This window comes from Vanellus vanellus (assembly GCF_965231255.1).
Source record: "Vanellus vanellus genome assembly, chromosome: 3".
In the NCBI taxonomy this organism is placed as follows: domain Eukaryota; kingdom Metazoa; phylum Chordata; class Aves; order Charadriiformes; family Charadriidae; genus Vanellus; species Vanellus vanellus.
In genome coordinates this window covers 66,160,393-66,180,045 of record NC_138907.1, presented here as the reverse complement: position 1 = coordinate 66,180,045, position 19,653 = coordinate 66,160,393, and the positions used below count along the sequence as shown (strand labels likewise).

General features: G+C 39.5%; 1 protein-coding gene across 4 annotated transcripts in view; it reads left to right on the top strand.

Moving 5' to 3' along the window:
* Positions 1-19,653, top strand: part of EYA4 (EYA transcriptional coactivator and phosphatase 4) — a 159,798-nt gene that overhangs the window by 119,613 nt on the left and 20,532 nt on the right. For 3 of the 4 annotated variants that reach the window (XM_082481523.1, XM_082481520.1, XM_082481521.1), the window contains exons 7-13: positions 1,460-1,526; positions 3,459-3,601; positions 3,739-3,882; positions 4,881-4,960; positions 5,356-5,536; positions 13,444-13,580; positions 15,030-15,113. In XM_082481523.1, the coding sequence (XP_082337649.1) occupies positions 1,460-1,526; positions 3,459-3,601; positions 3,739-3,882; positions 4,881-4,960; positions 5,356-5,536; positions 13,444-13,580; positions 15,030-15,113 (836 nt within the window). The remainder of the gene's footprint in view (positions 1-1,459; positions 1,527-3,458; positions 3,602-3,738; positions 3,883-4,880; positions 4,961-5,355; positions 5,537-13,443; positions 13,581-15,029; positions 15,114-19,653) is intronic. The other variant, XM_082481522.1, reaches the window with a different exon arrangement.

Here is a 19,653-nt window from a genome sequence, read left to right as displayed (position 1 = left end):
TAGTGGATCACTCTGCGGGTTGAGCTTAAACCACGGAAAGGTGTTCTCAACAACAACAAAAAGATTATCCATACAAAATCAAACTCAGCAGATTTCCATCACAGACAAAGCCTTGATATCTTTTCAGTCAGCAACTCCTTTATGAAATCTGGTGGCACACGTTCCAAAAATTATTATCCAATTCTTCTTTATTTTCAGGCCATACTCAACTGCACATTTAAAAAAGCAGCAAATTGTTTTTCTTCTACTGTATTTTCCTTTTAAGTCTTACATGTTCTAAATGTGTTTAAACTGGCTTTAAAAAGATGAAGTTCTGCGTACGTTCAAAGCAATAGATCTCAAAGATGTTAATTAGGCCTGGTTGTAGAAATATATCATGTTTCATAAAATAGTTAGGAACCTAAACCTATTTGTCACTTATATAATTCTGAAAGTTCATTTCTCCTACCATTACGAACAACTCAGGAAGAGGGTACACTTTGAAGTACAACTATGATTGATTAGACTAAAGACATTCCAGTGCTTCGTTGTGTACTACTTTAATCTTTTGAAAAGTGAATGAACAGCAGATGGCCTAATAAAGACACTCTGTATGTTTGCCCAGTATGGATTTGCTCTGAAGGGATTGGTTCAACACTTTAGAGTACATATATTTGGAATACATCTGTCTTAGTCAAGACAGATGGCTGAAGGAAAAAAGAAACTTCCAAACACTTGGAATTAATCCAATGTGAGCACCGCTTCTGAATGAAATGTTAATGGGATATGACTATTGTTCTGTCAGCTTGCTTGGAACAATGCAGCTGTGAATAGTACAGACATACACAATTTCGATGGCCACTGGACAGGACTGCTTATGCTTACTTTGGAAATAAAAATATTATTCTTAGTGGCGAAGTTCTAATTGGCCTGTTGATAAGGAATGGTATTTGTTGTCTAGTAGTCAGTCTGGTATCTTCCATCACCTAAGCTGCTAAAATTAACCACACCAATATAAGAAGTATTTTTCCTACCCGGTATTAAAATGAACCTTGTTAATATGAGACTTTAAAAGTATTTGTATGTTATTGCAATCCTGTGCAGTACCATACATTAAATCCTAAGGTTCTTTTTAACTACCAATTTTAATACAACTTGCAAATTTGAAAGCTCTATGGTGTGTGGATCACAGATAATGTATGAAATATATACCTCTGCAATACACTCAGAAACATGTCAGTCAAGCTGAAAAAAACATGACACCCCCACACCAACTGAAGAGTTCTGTTCTGATGAATTATTTGGGAGTTTTTTGATTTTTGTATGAAGACGTTGCAGTTCAGGTGACATTTACTTTGCTGAAGAGCTGTCCATTTCAATAAGCTTCTCGGCTAATGTTGCTTCATTAGTATTCAGACTGTTTGGCTGTATTAGTCTCATGATAATTCTAACTGCTGTACTCTTGTTTTCTGTTTTGCAGTAATAACAAGTAGTGGCTACAGCCCAAGATCAGCGCACCAGTACTCTCCGCAAATATATCCCTCCAAGTTAGTGTCTGCACCTCTTCTAGTCTTTTATAGGGAATTGACCTTGGCTGTAGGCAGTTCTGTGGTTTGTTGCGAACAAGGGTTCATCAGCAGAAGAAACAGAGAGAAAAGAAAATACTTTAACCTCAGTACTGACTCCATTATAGTGCTCCCTCCAAGTTTTTTTTTTCCTCATGTGGCTGCGGAGTAAGGTCCTGCTCTGTGCGGTACTGCTGCACGAGAAATACCCTTGAATATCTGCACACAACAGAAGGAAAAAATCGGACTATTACATTCTCAGACATCAGCATCTTAACAGTGGTGGCAATGCATACAGACATATTTTGAAGAAGACAGTTTGTATTTAGAAACCACAATTGCACGTGCAAGATGCGTACTGAGGGGTAACACTTTCACAGACCCTCCCAGCACCAGCATTGCCAAACGCTTCCAAACGTTCCATAGTCATGAACCACCCTTTCCTGCTCCTTCTCCAATATCATAAGATTTAAAAATTAAATAAATTGGATTAGCTTTTAATCTCTCTCTTTTTTTTTTTTTAATTTATTTTTAAGCCAGTGGGTGTTGTTAGGAACTGAAAATTTCCTTCACTTTTTTTTTGAGGAAAACAGACTCTTGGGCAATCACATGAATCCAGAAGTGGAAACTTTAGGAAAAAGCACCAAAGATATTATATGAAACTGCTGCAGTTGGCAGGATATTAGTTTGCTTGTGCTACAATCAGTGTTGTGCACGAGGGTGCTTGATTCCAATATGCCATCTATTTGTTTCCATGTATTTGACACAACTACTTATGTGACTTTGATACAGAGAAAACATTGATCATGTAGCTGATTAGGCTTTTTCAAGTTTCTGTAACAAATTTGCATTCATATCACGATAGCCAAAATTTATTGATAGAGAAAGTAGGTGCCTGAAATAAGAACAGCCCTCATTCCACTTAAAACAGGTTTTGGCAAACTGTATCAGATACTTTTGGCCAAATACATTACAAGGTTTAATAGAATTTTTAATCTACTGTTACAATTTATTGGCATCTAAATTAATGAGTAATCCTTTTCTGATAGTAACTGCTGCCAACTGTACTGAACTAATTAGAAAGAAAAAATAAAAAAAAATTAGAATCTGAAATTTAGTCATGGCTTTTAATGGCCAGGTTTCAGTTAGTGTAATTCTGCAGAGTGTGTTTATTCAACTCTTGGTCCATAAAGTCTTATTTGACTTACAAAACAATCCAAGACAAATGTTTCTCTGTATGTTTTTGCAACTCTGGAGGGCAAAAATTTTAAACCTGATTTTATTCAATCTCTCTATAAAAGCCCTGTATTCATAAATAAAGGGCCATTTTTATTTCCATTCTATTTCCCTAGCCCATATTTTCCAAACATTTAAAGCCCATCTGGTTACCAAAGTATCGCTGTCAATATTTTTCATGCTGCTCTCAACGGGCACAATCCATCTCCCGCTGAAGCCAGAGGCTAGATGTCTGCTGAAGCAGAACCATACACAGAGGACATAATGTAGTAGCTTTAACGTTCACCTCTCTATTTCCTTTATTCTTCCAGTCCAAGTTTGCCTCCACTGGATTAAAAAAGCTTTTCTGCTTTAAGCAGGCTGCTCTTCGCTCGAAGGGAGCAAATCCAGATAAAGCCGTATAGCGGTGGCACAGTCCACCTAGAGCTGGACACAGTAGCTTGATAATTAAATTGTAGGGATGGGACAGCACAAAATATTCACCGTGCCCCGGGGAACGTGAGCCGGGGTGGTTTTCAGCTTATTTCAGTGGGGGATGGAATAAATCCCAGAAGAGGAACAGTTGGCAGAATAATGAACTGCCTTTGGACATCTTTAAACCTTTTTCTTTACTTTCTTGCTTGAATCAACATACAAAGTATTTGTTGCCACAGTAATGCTATTTTTCCTGATATTTAGGCCCTATCCACACATTCTTTCTACACCAGCAGCTCAAACAATGTCTGCCTATGCCGGACAAACCCAGTATTCAGGAATGCAGCAACCAGCGGTCTATACAGCCTACTCACAGACAGGACAGCCGTACAGCTTACCCACTTACGGTATTTGACCTCTTATTACTTCGCCTTACGTAGAAGTTAGAGCAATGCCGATGTGACCGGTTTTTGCTTTCTTTTTTGTTTTCCCAACCGTAAGAAAATATTTTAAAGAATCGGTTGCAAATTAATTTCTTATACAGATTTGGGTGTAATGTTGCCAGGCATCAAGACGGAAAGTGGGCTCTCGCAGACCCAATCACCGCTGCAGAGCGGGTGCCTCAGTTACAGCCCAGGGTTTTCCACCCCGCAGCCAGGCCAAACACCCTACTCTTACCAGATGCCAGGTGAGTAGCCACCACCGTCAGGGCTCATCCCGTCCCGCCGCTGCCGACGGCCCCCTCTTCCCTCATATTTATGATACACTGTCCGTTACTTTTTGTGAACTCCAGCAAGTACGCTTATCGTTCGCAGCTACGTTTACCTTTAAAATTTAAAGCCAACGGTGTTTTCCAGTACTAATATCCATATATGTATCCATTTTGGTTACCTGTTAATTTAGATCTGGTCGTGCAATGCAGTCCCTATTTGCACCTTCATTTTTTTTATGGGGTGAAATCACATGGCGGGACTGGAAGCATTTGTTGTATTTGTTAAACTACACAAGTCACTTTTCCTTGTTTCCGTGTTTCTGAGTATGACATCATTTGATACTTGTTTCTCTTTGAATTAATGTAATTTGTTAGAATTTCTCCTTAATTCATATTTATTCATTCATTTATTATTCAATTATTAATTCACTTATTACCCTCTGATCATTGATAACCTGTTTTATTTGGATAATTTTTTAAGCTTCTTACACAACGGCTAATCTTTTAAATATTACAAATTACAATATGAATCATCTGACATTGAAAAGAAGGACATGCCTCATTACAGATCGATTAAAGACACCTGGATCATTAAAATACTCTTTGAAAAGTTTTTTGCTGTGTAAGTGAACATGCACTAAAGTGTTAGAACTTAGAAATGAAGGCAAAAGAGAAAAACAATATTTGAGGAGAGGTGAGACACTGCAATACATTGAAAAATGCTTTCTCGATCGGTGTAATGACTTACTGCCAATACCTTCCTTGCGTGGTGTGAAGAGGAATGTATGCCTGTACGCGTGGAAGTAGCATTTCATTTCTTTTAAAGTTTCATTCCAATTTTTTATTGTTTAAACAGAAAATAAAAGTTGTTTGTTCTTCTGATTTGTCTATATCTTAACATGGAATATTGTATTCAGTATTTTATTTTGATTCCCAAGTATTTTCTCATGGTTAATTGTATTTTTTAATTTTAGGTTCTAGTTTTACACCATCGTCCACTATTTATGCAAACAATTCTGTTTCAAATTCTACAAATTTCAGTAGTTCACAACAGGTATGAATATTATGAATATTATTAATTTTTATTTGTCAGTTGCAAAAGGATTTGGATTTATATCACTCCAATGATAGCATGTTATTTTAATTTAGATCTGTTATGTTGAATTAAACACACTGTGGTTCAATGGTATTTTCTGTGGAAAACGATCAAAATCCCAGTGGAAGCCTAGTTGCATCTTTTGGCACTTAAATACTTCAGCAACCTCCCTGTAGTCTTTTAGAAAATATCTTTAAATTAAAAAAAAGTTAAATGTCCTTAAATTAAAAAAAATCTAAACTAAACCCCCAAAACTCTTGCAAAAGTCATATGATTGAACACTTAGAAATACTTAATGGAAAAATCACTCGTTACTCTACTTAATTAATACTCTACTGCATTTGCTGTTTTAGGATTATCCATCATACACAGCTTTCGGCCAAAACCAATATGCACAGTATTACTCAGCATCAACATATGGTGCATATATGACCTCAAACAACACGGCTGATGGCACTTCATCATCGTCAACGTACCAGTTACAGGACTCTCTTCCTGGCCTGACTAGTCAACCAGGTACAGATCTACATTCAGGTGAAAACAATTTTCGTATTTTATTCTATACTTGTATTATGCAAGATTTCCATATCCACCTTCTTTCAGTATTGACATTTTAAGCTCATGCCTTTCAGAAAACTTTATCATGCAAACCAGCCAAAATAAGCTGTTTGTTGTTTGTTTGTTTGGTTAGGAAACCTGTCTAGTTTGTTTGTCAGTTAAATAAAGCTCTTTGAGACTGAGATGGTTGTCTGTGGAAGAAGGCCTGAAAAAAAGTTACAACAGGCTGGTAGGGACCTGTTAGTACTGGAAACAACCGTACGGAAACAAAACTTTAGTAAATTTTGAAATAAAAATTCAATGAGCTCTCCTGTTACTGACAGTGGAACATTCCTGTATCCACCTACATGTTCTGAAGCATTGCTGTAAAGAATTTAAAACAAGATATTGTTGTTCATTTAAGTATGCCCCAATCATGCTAGCAAGAGTACATGGGCTTTATTAAAATGTAGCCAAGCTGTGCTCGCCAATTCACTAATTTTGGTAACTAAGGATAGAGCAATCTGTTATTAGCCTAAATCTCTTTAAAAAAAATAGCATTGAAGTAGTTGAAGGCGCAAAGAGAAAGTTCTCGGGAGACACGAGGAGACTCAATTTGCCTGCCCAACTCTGCCCCCTTGTGCACATCTCCTACAGCACAATATTTTCTTACGCAGATGTATTCCTAGGGTAGTGGCAGCTCTTCATTTTTTCTCATTGTCCTTATAACCCAGTTCACAGTCATTTACCTGCTCCATTCTGTGTTCTGCAAGCACAATCACAGAATCACAGAATCACAGAATTTTCAGAGTTGGAAGGGACCTCTAGAGATCATCTAGTCCAACTCCCCTGCTAAAGCAGGATTGCCCGGAGCACATTACTCAGGACTGCATCCAGGTGGGTCTTGAAAATCTCCAGAGAAGGGGACTCCACAACCTCCCTGGGCAGTCTGTGAGGTTAAAAATTAACAATTAACAATTGTTAATATGGATTTCTTTCGCTTTTGTTTTTTGATGCTAGATTTCTAAGTTCCTGAACATCTCACCAATTTATTTTCCCGCATTTAAGATAAATGGGACTAAAGTAAAGTTAAAATGGTGTATTTGAAATTATGCATAGTATAGTGCAGAAATGAATATCTTGGTGGGCTAGTTGAGGAATTCACAGCCACAGTCAGAGGAGTATGGTATCCTTACTGGCTGAACAAAGCCTGCTTTTTCACACTCACTTTCCTGTATTGTTTCTATTATATACGAAGTTCTTAAAGATCTAGCTCAGTATCATGTCATATATTCGTAACCTAAGAAGTCCACTAAGGCTGTGCGTAGCGTCTATGGGAGAGGTTATCAAGTGCCATCTGCCTGGCTCTGCGCTCTTAGAGCCACCTCTTCCAGGGACACTGGCTTCACTCACGCAGCCTGGGTAGCATCTGCCTTACCCACAGGCTGTGAGCAGTTATAAAAAGACTAACAAACTGGGGTTTGGATTAGGCTCTGAATAGGGGGGAAATGGGCTTTAATCACAAAATCAACTCATTGCATAAATCTTCCTCATTCTTATCCTAACAACTGCAACATCTCACCGAAAAGTATAGGAGACAAACCAATGTATTATTATAATGACTTTGTACAAAGGATGGGTAATACTGTGTGGAAAAGTATAAGCAAGGCCTCATTCTTCACATAAGCTGCTTAAATTTACTTTAAAAAATGGAATTTTAATTGCACGAGTTTATATTTCTCCTTACCAACTGTTTTCCTCAGGCTTATTCTTAAAGTAAGTGTGTGCGTGTGTGTGTATGTATGTGTGTGTTTGTAGTATGGTATGAAATGGATTGGGGGAGATACACATTCCCTTGGTTTTTGGTGAAAGTGTAAAAAGTTATTCAGTAGCCTCAGAATGCAAATTTAGGAAGACGAAGCTAAAAGGTAACTTGAAATCAAGTGAAATTTCAACAGTTGCGGGACATCCGTAACAGACACAATTCATACGAGAAGTATTTTTAAAAGAGTGTGAAGAGTACTCACAAGTGATGTTTTGATAATTGTGTGTCCCCTGTGTACTCTTCCTTCTTCCTTTGTTATTCCTCCATATTCTTATTAGAGAAAATCAGACAGTGTTTCCCATACCGTCTCTCCCTTTTGCATCTGCGTTTCCTAGAAATGCTGTATAAATTTACCATGTATTACAAACTCCCTTAGTATGGAATAGTATTGACAAAGAAAAGGGATCTTACATAGCTTGAACAGGTTGAAAAAATATCGAAGGCTTCACATCTATGAAACAGTAAGGATTTTTCTTGTTTGTGGATTGTTTAAGCATATGAACTTGTTTTCCTGTTCAGTAGGTTGTGCATCTGAACTTCCAAATCTGCCCACGCGCTCCTTATTTCTGTGAAGTGTTGCGCTGATCATGCGACCCTCTGCTGAGAGTGCAACACCCACTTTGAGAATACATGACATGCCTTCTGTGTCACTGTAAAAATAAATTTGCATCAGAGAGGTGCAGTGTCTTGGACATCACTTCAGATATGGTAGATCCTGCTGCAGAGCTTCAGCACTTCCCGTGTTCACTTGCCGTCTAACAGGCCTTTATCGCTCGGTCCTTAAGGCTTTCTCCAACTAAAACTTAAGACTCAGCAAAGCAAGGCACTTCACTCTTCTGCCTTCTCTGCTAGCTATTAATTCAAATAACTAATCAAAGCCTCTAGTACTCTCCACACATACAGGATTTCTTGTTTTCATAATAAAGCCTCATCAGATCAAGAGTTAATATCAGTTACAGCTTTATTTATTGACCAAGTAAAGAAAATGAGATGAAAAGTGAAAAAGACTTTACTCTTTCTGCTATTCATAACAAGCAATAACACATTACAAGGCAGAAAAAAAAGAGGTTTGTGATGTTGAAGCCATCTTCTGGCTGCTCTTTCCGCTAAGAATATGCAACAAAAGTCAATCCATAAGGAGAGTATGAAGGGGCTCAGAAGTTTGTCTATTCCACATTGGTGTAAGACTCACCTCCTTACCTGCCCCGTGGACTTCTCTTATGTGTTTGTGTTGTGCCTGCTCTAAATTAAGATTTTTCAAATGCACTCATTACCACTGAGTATCTCTGAGACAAATAGGTATCTCCAGGGGCACTTAATCTCATATTGGGGTAAGTCAGGAGAATCCTTAAGGGATTCTGCCTCAGAAAATGAGTACATTTGAGTATATTCATTGGGTACTTTATCCATTAGGGTGGATAAAGTTCTGTAGGGAGCCTGGGTAAAAGCTTCATGTTTAGGCATCTCACTTTCATATGTCCAGAGTTAGGCAAGGTGAATCACTCGTAGGATATTAGCTCCAATTCAGTTACTGGGATGCCGCAGAGCTTGGTCTCTCCTAATTTGGTAGCCACGGTGAAGTTACTCTTTGCAGCTTCTCCAGAAGATGGCATTAGGTCTGTATGCAGACTGCCCACACCTCTTTTCTCCTGCTTGAGTGGCACAATGGTTGATTGGACAAGGGGGAATGGCTTCAAAGTGAAAGAAGGTAGATTTAGATTAGATGTTAGGAAGAAACTTTTCACTTTGAGGGTGATGAGGCACTGGAACAAGTTGCCCAGGGAAGTTGTGGAGGCGCCATCCCTGGAGACATTTAAGGCCAGGCTGGATGGGGCTTTGAGCAATCTGGTCTAGTGGGAGGTGCCCCTGCTTATGGCAGGGGGGTTGGAACTCGATGATCTTCAAGGTCTCTTCCAACCTAAACCATTCTATGATTCTATGATTAACAGGGAGGAGGCGATTTTCACATCAAACTTGAGGTGGAAAACAATGTTCTGTATATGAAAGACCACCTCCATTTGTAGTGGTGGTGCTGTAACTCCCTGTCCTCTAACTGGACCTGCTGCCAGGTCTCCACGGCGTGGAAGGCTTCATGCCGGACATGAACCAGTGTATGAGTATGTGTATGAACATCTGTGATGAAGTGGTTGTTCCATGTTCTGGTTTTAACATTTTCTTCTTGCTTTATTGGATCTCTGAAGCTGCTCATAGTTCCAGTGGGAGGAGGCTATGAAGTATATTTATTAGACATGTTGAATATTGGAAAAGCTGAAAAATTTAAAACATTGCAATAAAAATTTCTGTCTAATAAGAGCTGCAGTAGGAACTTCTCATGAGGGTAAGGTTTACAGTATTCTGGTACTAGAATTTCTCACATTCTTTTATGTTGCATGGCTGAATTTTTAATAAGTTTTCCTTTTATCAGCATTGACCTCATTTCTAAAGCAAATAGAGGATAAGAAAATGCAGTTGCTCCTTTGCCGACAGCCTGCTGGTGGTAAAAAGCAAATCAAGCAATTAAGCCTACAGTTGTTCAAAAAAACATGCACTACTGACTTCTGCAGTTCTAAAATAGATGCATACCTTGCGTTCAAGTAAGAGACAGCTGCTCATTCTGATTTAGAGATTAACGTAATGAAATAAAGTTGGCTTTAAATACCCAGAAGTTACAAGGTACAGTGATTAGTTACAGTACTGATTAACAGATAATTATACTATCATGTACAGCATTGACCCAAGCAGAAGCCTGGAGCAACTGGTAATGGCTAATGCTAAACGAAAATTGAAGTTATTTACTTCGGTTGTTGGATACTTTCAGAGGAGATTTAGAACAGGGCTTTTTTTATATTTTATTTTTGCTGGATTAGAGTAAACACAGTCATTGAGAACAGATGTTTTAATACATTACTATAGAAATGAGTCTTTATTTTGTTGTAAAAAGTTGAAATATTATAAATATGAAGACTTTTGTGGTAAGAACATAAACATTCATCTTCACTTATTTAATTTTTGCCTTTTCATTTCTGGGGTTTTGTTTTGGGATATTTTTCCACTCTGTCAGAAAAATCAAGGAAATTATTTTCTCATAAAGAACTCTTGCACACTCAGAACTTCTTTTGAAGCCAGTGTAGATTTTTTCTGTATGAGGATTCTGGCTGTGAAGCATCTTTTTGTACATTTGTACATTTACCAAAGTATATTTTGCTGTTCTTCTTATGGGGAAAGAACTAAGATAATATGACCTTATTGATCACTCCACTGCCTGCAGTGTCCTCACTGACATCAACACCATGCTGGGAATAGAAATGATTAGTCAACAAGAACTCTCTCCGTTCTGAAGGGACAAAGTAAAAACAGCATAGGAACATTATTCATTAGATATTATTATTGCTGCTCCATTTTCCCGTTATCTCTTGGCAAATAAGAGTTTCAGCCAAAGGAGAAACTACTATAGAATGCATATTATCCCTATCCAAATCAGGACAGTCCTATCCAAAATGATATCTGCAATAAATTCTCAAATTGCAGTTCTGAAAATCTCTTCTTAGCTGCTGCCTGAAAATTTGGCTCTGTCCTGCTCACAGAGAGAAGCACATTGGTTTTGTGACATTGAAGTAGTTATCACCTAGTTTGAGAAAACAGTAGTAGTACCTTCTTCCAGGCAACAGCAGAATAATTTGAGTACTTTCTCAGGAAGTGAGAGAGACATATTTGATTTCCACCTGTTTCATGGAGGATTCTTCACCTTCCATTTGGGGGTACAGGGATGTGGATTCTGCATTATGAAAATACGTCTTTATACTTCATATATATATCAGTCATTCAGTCAAATAAACCTGTGTGCCCTGGAGAAGGCAGTGGAACCTAGATATGTCCTTCTCCAGGTAAACATCCTAACCAATAGGCTTGAGAACTAACTTTCTTCTTGTTCTCACCTTTCTTTAAGTCTTGAATTCTTTTCTCACAATGTCTAGAGCTCCCATTCAGGAATGTGACGTTATGGGCTTAAATCTTATTCTTCCAAAAAATACAACAGTATTCTTCCAGTCAAGATATATAAATATATCATCCTAGTGTATTTATTTTAATAATCTTCTGTATGTCATTCACTGTAAGGTATAAATAAATGATGGAAGAGCTTAAGAATTTAACTATTGTGTTACATTGTGCACAGACTCTTAATTGAGACTGCAGTCTCTATTTTCTTCTTAGATCTTGCTAGACTAGAATTGTTTTCTTCTTTGTTGTGACGGGAGAATGAGGCGAATGACTCAGGGCAGATCACAGAAACATTCAATCATTCACATTGAAAGGGACCTCTGCGGGTCTTTTCATCCACCCTATCATGGACAAGCCAAATTAGATCATGCTGCTAAGGGCTGTGTCCAATTGAGTTTTGAGTACCTGCAAGGGTGGAGAATGCCCAGCCACTCTGGGGACCTGTCCCAGCACCTGACCAGTCTCACAGTATAGGATTTTTATCTTTTATCTAACAGGAATATCCCTTGCTGTGATTTCTGTCTGTTGTTTCGTGTCCTTTCTCTGTATACTGTGAAAAGTCACTCAGCCTTTCCTCCTATGTGCTCAGCCCCTTAACTGCCTTAGTAACCATCACCTGGGCTAATTCCAGTTTGTCAATATCTCTCTTGTATTTGGGGACGCAAAAGTAGACATTTTTCCAGATGTGGTCTCGCAAGTTCTTAACAGAGCAGCAAAATCACTCTCCTTGATCTGCTGCCCAGTTTCCCTGTTACCTGGTGTACTTTGGTGACCTTAGTGATGCTCCTTTGTAAAAATGAATAGTGTTGAGGTTCCAGCCCACAATCAGATGCATCATAGATTATTCTTGCAAAACATTTGTACCAAGTGTTATTTATTCTGCAGATGTGCCACCATGAGCACTTTTAACAAAGATTACCAAAGTGGCCCAGAAACACACAATTACTTGCAGCACAAGGACTCTCTCGAATCAAACTCTGTAGCAAATGTCAGATCTAAGCTATACCCTTTCCTTCTTCAATGGAGAAAAATCGAATCATTAATCGGATAGGTGATGAAGGAGGATTTATGTCATTTAGCACTCGGGACCCTAGCCAAACTGCATTTATTGCTCGAAGTTTTAAAGGGACACTGAAGGTACTTGTTATGAAGAACAGGATATTTTCTCAGTTTACTGAGCTGTGGTACAAAAGTACTTTGTAAAGGGAAGTTCTACGCCATACTTCCTGGAGATACCTTCTTCACTCTGTCTTCTTACGTAGTTACTGGTTTGTGGTCACCTCTAAAGCCCTTTGTTACCAGCAGAGGCAAAGTAGATTAAATGCGTAAGTCAGGGATAGGCCTGAGTGTTAAGAGCAACTATGCCATGCCAGATCAAAGGTCCTTTCAGCACATCTCTCTGGCAGCAGAAAATAGCTGATACTTAGAGAAAGATGGTCAGAATACAACAAGTATGACTTCACTCTCTTTCTGGTAGTAACTGGAAAATTGCATTTAACGTTACTACTTTCCTCTGACAATTTATGGGCAGAGGTAAGGTTAAAAAAAAAAGTGAACTCTACTAACGAGCAGGTGACCTGGGAGGAGGAGATGAAGAAGGAAGCTGACTGTCTCTTCTGGTGCATGGACGAGTGCCAAAGGGTGTTCTGGTAAAAGTAGCTCAGGACTTGGAAATAAGTCTAGCTGAACTCCAAACATGGGAAATTAACTACTTGAACCAAAAGGCACTTCATGGTATGGGAAGTCATTAGTATGACTTTTAAAATATGTGTTCCTTGGATATATCAATATTTTGCATGTGCTTATGTGTATTTGTATATATGCACATGCATACGTGTCATTTTAATCTTTCTCTTATTCTGTTAAGGTTTATAATGTTTCCTTGGTAAAGTCAAAAGGGTATGTGGCATCTGCAGATTCCATCTACATAAGACAAACCATGTTATCGCTCATTTTATGCAACTTTTTTAGGTGCATCTTGTGGTTGAGTTTTCATACCGACGTGTCTAGCTATGAGAAAAAAAGGTTTTTTTATTTAAAAATCCAGCACTAATTTTGCCATGAATGGTTGACTTTACAGGGGAGTTTGACACAGTGCAGAGCCCCTCCACACCAATCAAAGATCTTGATGAGAGAACATGTAGGAGTTCTGGGTCAAAGTCTCGGGGTAGAGGGCGGAAGAATAATCCATCACCCCCTCCGGACAGTGACTTGGAGGTATGCCTGCAGTAATTGATGAATGGTAATGTGGAGGTTTCTTCTGATGAAAAGTAAATTCTGAAAACTACAGCTGTGGAAATAGCTTAAAGCGTTTTAGAAAACATCATGGACTCAGTCTCACTAACTGGATATAACAGATATTAGTTGCTATTTTAACATACACGTACAATGAGACATTACTCTTCTGTATGACCGAGTTAGGCAGAATAGGAAATGTCAAATATATTGCTCAGCTTAATTACCTGTATTTATGAAGGCAGTGTAAATATGCAGGATCATCTGGCCATAGCCTTTCAAATATTTATGCACAGGTTTGTCCTTGTGCTTGTAAGTAATGTCAGCGGATTTCAGTGAGGCAGCTTACATCAGTGAAGTTATGGCTGTACTTAAGTATGTGCAAGATCAGTGCCTTAGTGAAGAAATATATCTGCCTAATATATGGGGTGACGATTTAAAACACAGGTGACCTCTTAGCAAAGGAGTAATTATAGTCATAGTACCTCCTGTGTTAGCAGTGCGCTGCCTTACAGTGCCGAGGAGGAGGAGAAGGAAGCGGGACGCCTGTGTGTGTGCGTGAAACACTCCAGCTCTGGCACCAGGGGAACGTGCTGCCCGGCGGTGTGGTGCGTCCCCTGCTGCCACCGGACTGGCACTGGGAGGGAGCAGCCCCCGCCAGCCCCACTGCTCTGCCATCACTGACCAGCTCTGGGTTTAGCAGAAGACAAGACTCTTGCTGGGACTGGGCTGGCCACACACAGTTGCTCCTGGGGTGGCGGCAAGGTGGGCTGCAGCGCTGGGCACTGGATGTAAATGCCATTGCTTTTATACAGAAACTGTCCTACATTTTTTGTTTTTCAAAGGACTTAATTTTTCCAGTAAAAATACTGTTAATTTTTTGTATTTAAGTTTTCCTGTTTCTCTTATTGTTTACCAGTGAAAACGAACTCAACCGCCTTATCAATATAAGGAGTTTCTTTTGTTTTTCAAGTTAGAATTACCCATTTTATTCTACAACATTATTTAAATTCTTCATGACATTGTATGTGGCACATAGCGCTTCTACCCAAGACTTAACTTTAGCTGTGCAGGAGAAATAAAGAAGAACCTGGCATCAGTAAGACCTGCAGAGAAATATGTGACGGTGCTGTTTATCCTTAAGTTATCAATTATATTTGACCCCCATGACGATTCTGAAATCTGTGTTATGTAGCTGATTTGAAAAGCTTTTTAGGGGACAAATAAGAAATGTTTGAAGAGTTCAAAAGTTACTCTCCTTCCGACTTTTTACCATGCACGATACGCTGTTGTTGTTTTTCAGAGAAAACCTGCTTGGTTAAGCGATTAGTTGAACTTTAGGACTGAGTTGACTTTTAGCCTGCTGGGTGGGATGGTGGTGGGACTTTGATGTTATTTGTTTAACAATACTGTCCCCACTTCTTTTTTCAGCGTGTATTTGTTTGGGATTTGGATGAAACAATCATAGTTTTTCATTCGCTGCTCACAGGATCCTACGCACAGAAGTATGGCAAGGTATGTGAACCATGAATTCTGCATTGATTCACTGTATCAGAGCTATCTGGCCTGCACACATACGTGGTTTTCACCTTCCGTGTTCGTCGTGGCTTGGGTCAAGGTAGAAGGGAAGTGTACATTGAACCCCGTTTTCAGAGGGTTAATGTGAAAAAGTCAAGGAGAGAAATGAGACACAGACCCTAAGCACAATATATGAGGCAGTGCTGAAGCAGATGCTGCAAATGAGGGAAGAATTTATAGAGGAACAAGGATGAGTTGCTGAGGTACGTTGGAAGAGACGTTGCAGGGAGATAATAGAGAGAATGGGCAAATGGAAATAATTATTTGGATGCACAGAGGAAGAAATAAGAAATAAACTGGAGCAATGGGTGAATTTACAGGAAAATCGATGAATCAGAATGAGCAAGTAAGAGACAGACCTGCTTCAGCGCCAGCTGCAGATGTTATTCTTTGACTCCCCAGCTTTTCCGTTGAATCTTTGGTTCCCTTGGCTGGCTCTGGGGTGAGTAATGCCGGGGAGTGAATCCCTCTCCCAAGCAGACAGTTGTACACATTCTCTCCCCTCCGACAAGATCCAAAAGGAGTTCAGGTCACGGAGCAGCAAGCAGGAGAGCAGGAGGAAGAGCGAGGGAGGCAGAGAGAGGCAGTGGCAGCCTGCAGGAGCTCCCCTGGCTGCTCAACAGCAGCCCCACCGGGGTGGCGGTGGGAGCCCGGGGTGCTCGAGCAAGGGCAGAAGGGACTGGTGGGAAGACCAGTGTGGAGCGGCAGGAGTGGACTGCTGGGAGGGGTAGAGCTAAAGGCCTGGATAAATCAAAAAATTAGGGCAAATGAATGGAAGGGAAGAAAACGGACAGGGAAAATGTTGGTATGCACATATGTGGATGTAGGTTTTCTAGTGTTGTGCCATTTGGACGTAATTAATGCGAAGGTATTTCTTTTTAAGAACATAACTATGTCCATACTGTGTCAGACGAAGCGTAAGTTGCCTGCCTCTTTATTCCAGCCAGAATGAGATGCTCAAGGAAAGGATGTGAGAAACGGTACATTAGAGAAATGCTTTCCACACGCACCTCCCCAGCCAGCGTGTTGGAAAAGTCGAAAGCCTGACCTGTGGATTATAACCACTGATGGGCCAGTCCTCTGTGTTTTGAGACAGCTGTTTGTGGTTATGAAAAAAAGAAAGCTAATATGAAAACTCACAGGCTCAGACAAAAATCTGAATTTTTGGAATCCTAAGATAAGGGGAGTTATTAATGTCTTGTAAAAAAACAGCCGTGCTTGTTTTGCAGCTTCACGGTGCCAAATCGGTGCACATTTCAGTATTCTGTCAAAAACGCCTCTTTTCCTTTTTTTCAAACACTGTAACAACGACTTTGTCAGAACCATTTCTGACTTATAGTTATCAAAAGATGAGAGAAACCTAGCTGAACTTGAACATTTGTATCACTTTTGAGTGTAGCCCATAGACTGCCACAGAACTTACCGAATTGCCCCAATGATGTAGTCATTCCTTTCATCCTTTTTTGATTGTGCCCTTAGGATGTTTGCAACTCGTATTCCATCTCACATAATATATGAATAAAGTCTAAGTCAAATTTAATACAAAGTTTTACAAATCAGAACCCATTTTGTAGCTCACAAACATCTAGGAATAACTCTGAAAACTGTCTTAGAGGCAACAACAGAAATGTAATTCCTCTTGGTTTCTCACTTTGTTATAAGTAGGGATATTTGAAAAAATCCTAGTACCGTTGCTCTTAAAGAGCACATCTGCTGCTATAGTTGGCTCTCCATACATAGTCTTTAGAAACAGTAATGCCATATTAACAGCCAGAAGTACTGACAGCAGATAAAGTTGCCTTGTATAAACCAAGAGTATCTCAAAGGCAAGTGAAATTAATGTAGTTATACTGCTGAGGTCAGCATCAGTAAACAAATGTCATGAACAACCGTAAAGCAAAAGGAGAGGAATTCTTAAGTAAATTCCTTTTTCTGTTGTTCTGATAGGTGGCATCCATACAAATAGGGAAATATGTTCCTTTCCAGAGACTATAAAATAAAAGTAGTAGACTTTTTCCTTCGTGCAGTGACTACCTTTGCCATATTTATAGAGAACTCATTGGGAAGGTAATAAGTAATTGCCAATGAAACTCAAATCCATGTATTGTTGACTGCAAGGAGGCTAGAGCAGTAGGAAAGGGAATACAGGGAGAGCTTATCATGAGTAGGCTTTAACTTTTGCATGTCATAGAAGTGTTGCCTAAATTTAAGACGGGATGTGTCTGAGCCTAAGTGCCTAAGAGGTTAGCCACGGGAGAAGGGAAAGATAGCACAGCTGGACCTCAGTCAGTCTCTGGAGCGTGACCTCTTTAGCAGATGTGGCCCTTATCTTTTCCGTGTATGATTTTCATCTGTAAACAAGGTCTTAATCCAGACTGAAGTCTGGATTGTTATGAGAATTGGGTTGCTATGAGAATAAATAGTCCATGAATTGTGAGGTTCTCAGAGGAAGTCTTGTGAGCACATACGTCTTTCCAAAGTGTTGGGAAAGATGTTTATCCTGGAAAGGTGATATAAAACTGTAACTTCACAACGAAAAAAAATCCGAGTTGTGTAAAATAATGGTGATACTAAATTACTTAATTGCTATCTGATTTTAAAAAATAAAGGTGTGTATTGTCACACAGGTGCTCAGCTGTGCATACTGTGCCCTTCCATATGTATTTTGTGAGCCCATTTTGTATAACATAATCAGGTTACTCCCAAAAAAGAAAGCACAAAAAAAAAAAACAATCACAGGAAAAGCATAGTTTTCCCTTTCCCCCATATTGAAATATTCTAAATGAGATTAGTGAGTCTTTAATGTGAACATTGCTGTAAGGGAAGGAATCTTCTTATACCAAGTGTGCTCACTTCATACTTCCTAGAGGTGGGATGCTGGGTTTAGAGCTAGTGTGAATATACAGACAGGCAGGGATATTCACCTTCCGTTCTTTCCCATCTACGCCTTGACATGTCAACTTTCATTCCTCTTTTCTACTAGCTCTTTACCTTATTTCTTGCAGTAACCAGGTGAAAACAAAACATTCAGAAATTAGTCTTTTAATCTCTCTGCTCTGCTGCGATTCAGGCTGTGCAGGGACTGCAGCGAGGGGAGGTGCAGCATGCAGAGGTGGCCGTCACGCTGTTATGGCCGGGCAGAGGGACCAGTGTATGAGTACAGGAGCGCTTGAGAGGTGCAGTGGTATAAGGAGACAAAAGGTTCTCTTTCCAAAGATTTCTACAGTTTAATAAGTGGTTGGAGTAGAAGAGAAAAAGGAAAAGCAAACGAACATCGCCTGCTGTAGGCGACCCTGCCCTGGCCGGGGGGTTGGACTAGATGATCTCGAGAGGTCCCTTCCAACCCTGACCATCCTGTGATTCTGTGATAGGCAATGGGGGCATTTCTTGGCAGAGATCATGTGGGAAGGCCTGGATCCAGTAGACAAGTTTCAGATCATATATTTGTCAAGAGAAAACAGATTTCTGAATTATGCCTGAGGATTTCTGAAGTTGAGAATGAACACTCCTTGGTGTATACTTGTCCAACACTTTGTATGGTGTGATACTTATTTGATTTCAGAATTATATAGGGCTGTTATAATAACCATGTTAAAAACAAAACTAGTGATTTGCTGGAAGATTTAACTTGTTGGATGCAGCTGTAAGCATCTCATTTAAAGCACAGGGCAAATTTCTGCTTCTTATCTGGGCACCAGTAGAGTATAGCTTGAAACTCCACTGAAGTGGAAGAGATTTGGCCAGAGGTTGGTCAATGCATCCCTTTGATATTTAAAATATAAAACTTACCCAGAGGAATATTCTGTGGCTTGCTGTTTTCTACCTGTGGGTGTTTCTGTCTGACTTTTGGTGTAGTGGTTATTTTATTGGGCTGGTCAGAGCTAACATAAAAAGAGAATAAAAACTACACTACACCTCTGTTAGGCTTCAGGGAAACGGTGCTGCCTCCCAGCAGTAAGAGTACCTCTTGTTCAGCTCGTTTGCTCATCTGGTGTGTACTTCATAAAACTAATACATTTCTATTTTTAATTATTTACTGCAGTAGCAAATTATGAGCATTGGCATTTGAGCTGTTATGTTATGACTTGTGTAGCTGATGATGGTTTTTGCAGCTGAGCACCAGTTGGCAGATACAGTTTTCTACAATGCTGAGCTCTTAAGTGAGGATTTGTTGATGTGACAGGACATGTGTTAGGAGATGTCATCATCTGTTAAAAGTTTATGAGGTACATTCTTATTCCCTGTGAACAGCGTGTATTCTTTGTTCCATAGCATTCCAGTTATTCTTGCTGATTTAAGGCTGATTAAGCTGGCGTTTTGTCTACCTCTGAGCATTTATATTTCATTCATTACTCCCAGGTCAATCCAGAGGGTGAGGATGCCCCAATAAATGCTGTGACTCAAGGTGCAAATGGTTAAAAAAGAATGAACGTCTCTTGTGACCGTAGAAGGGGGAGAATGTGATTTCCAAGTGCAA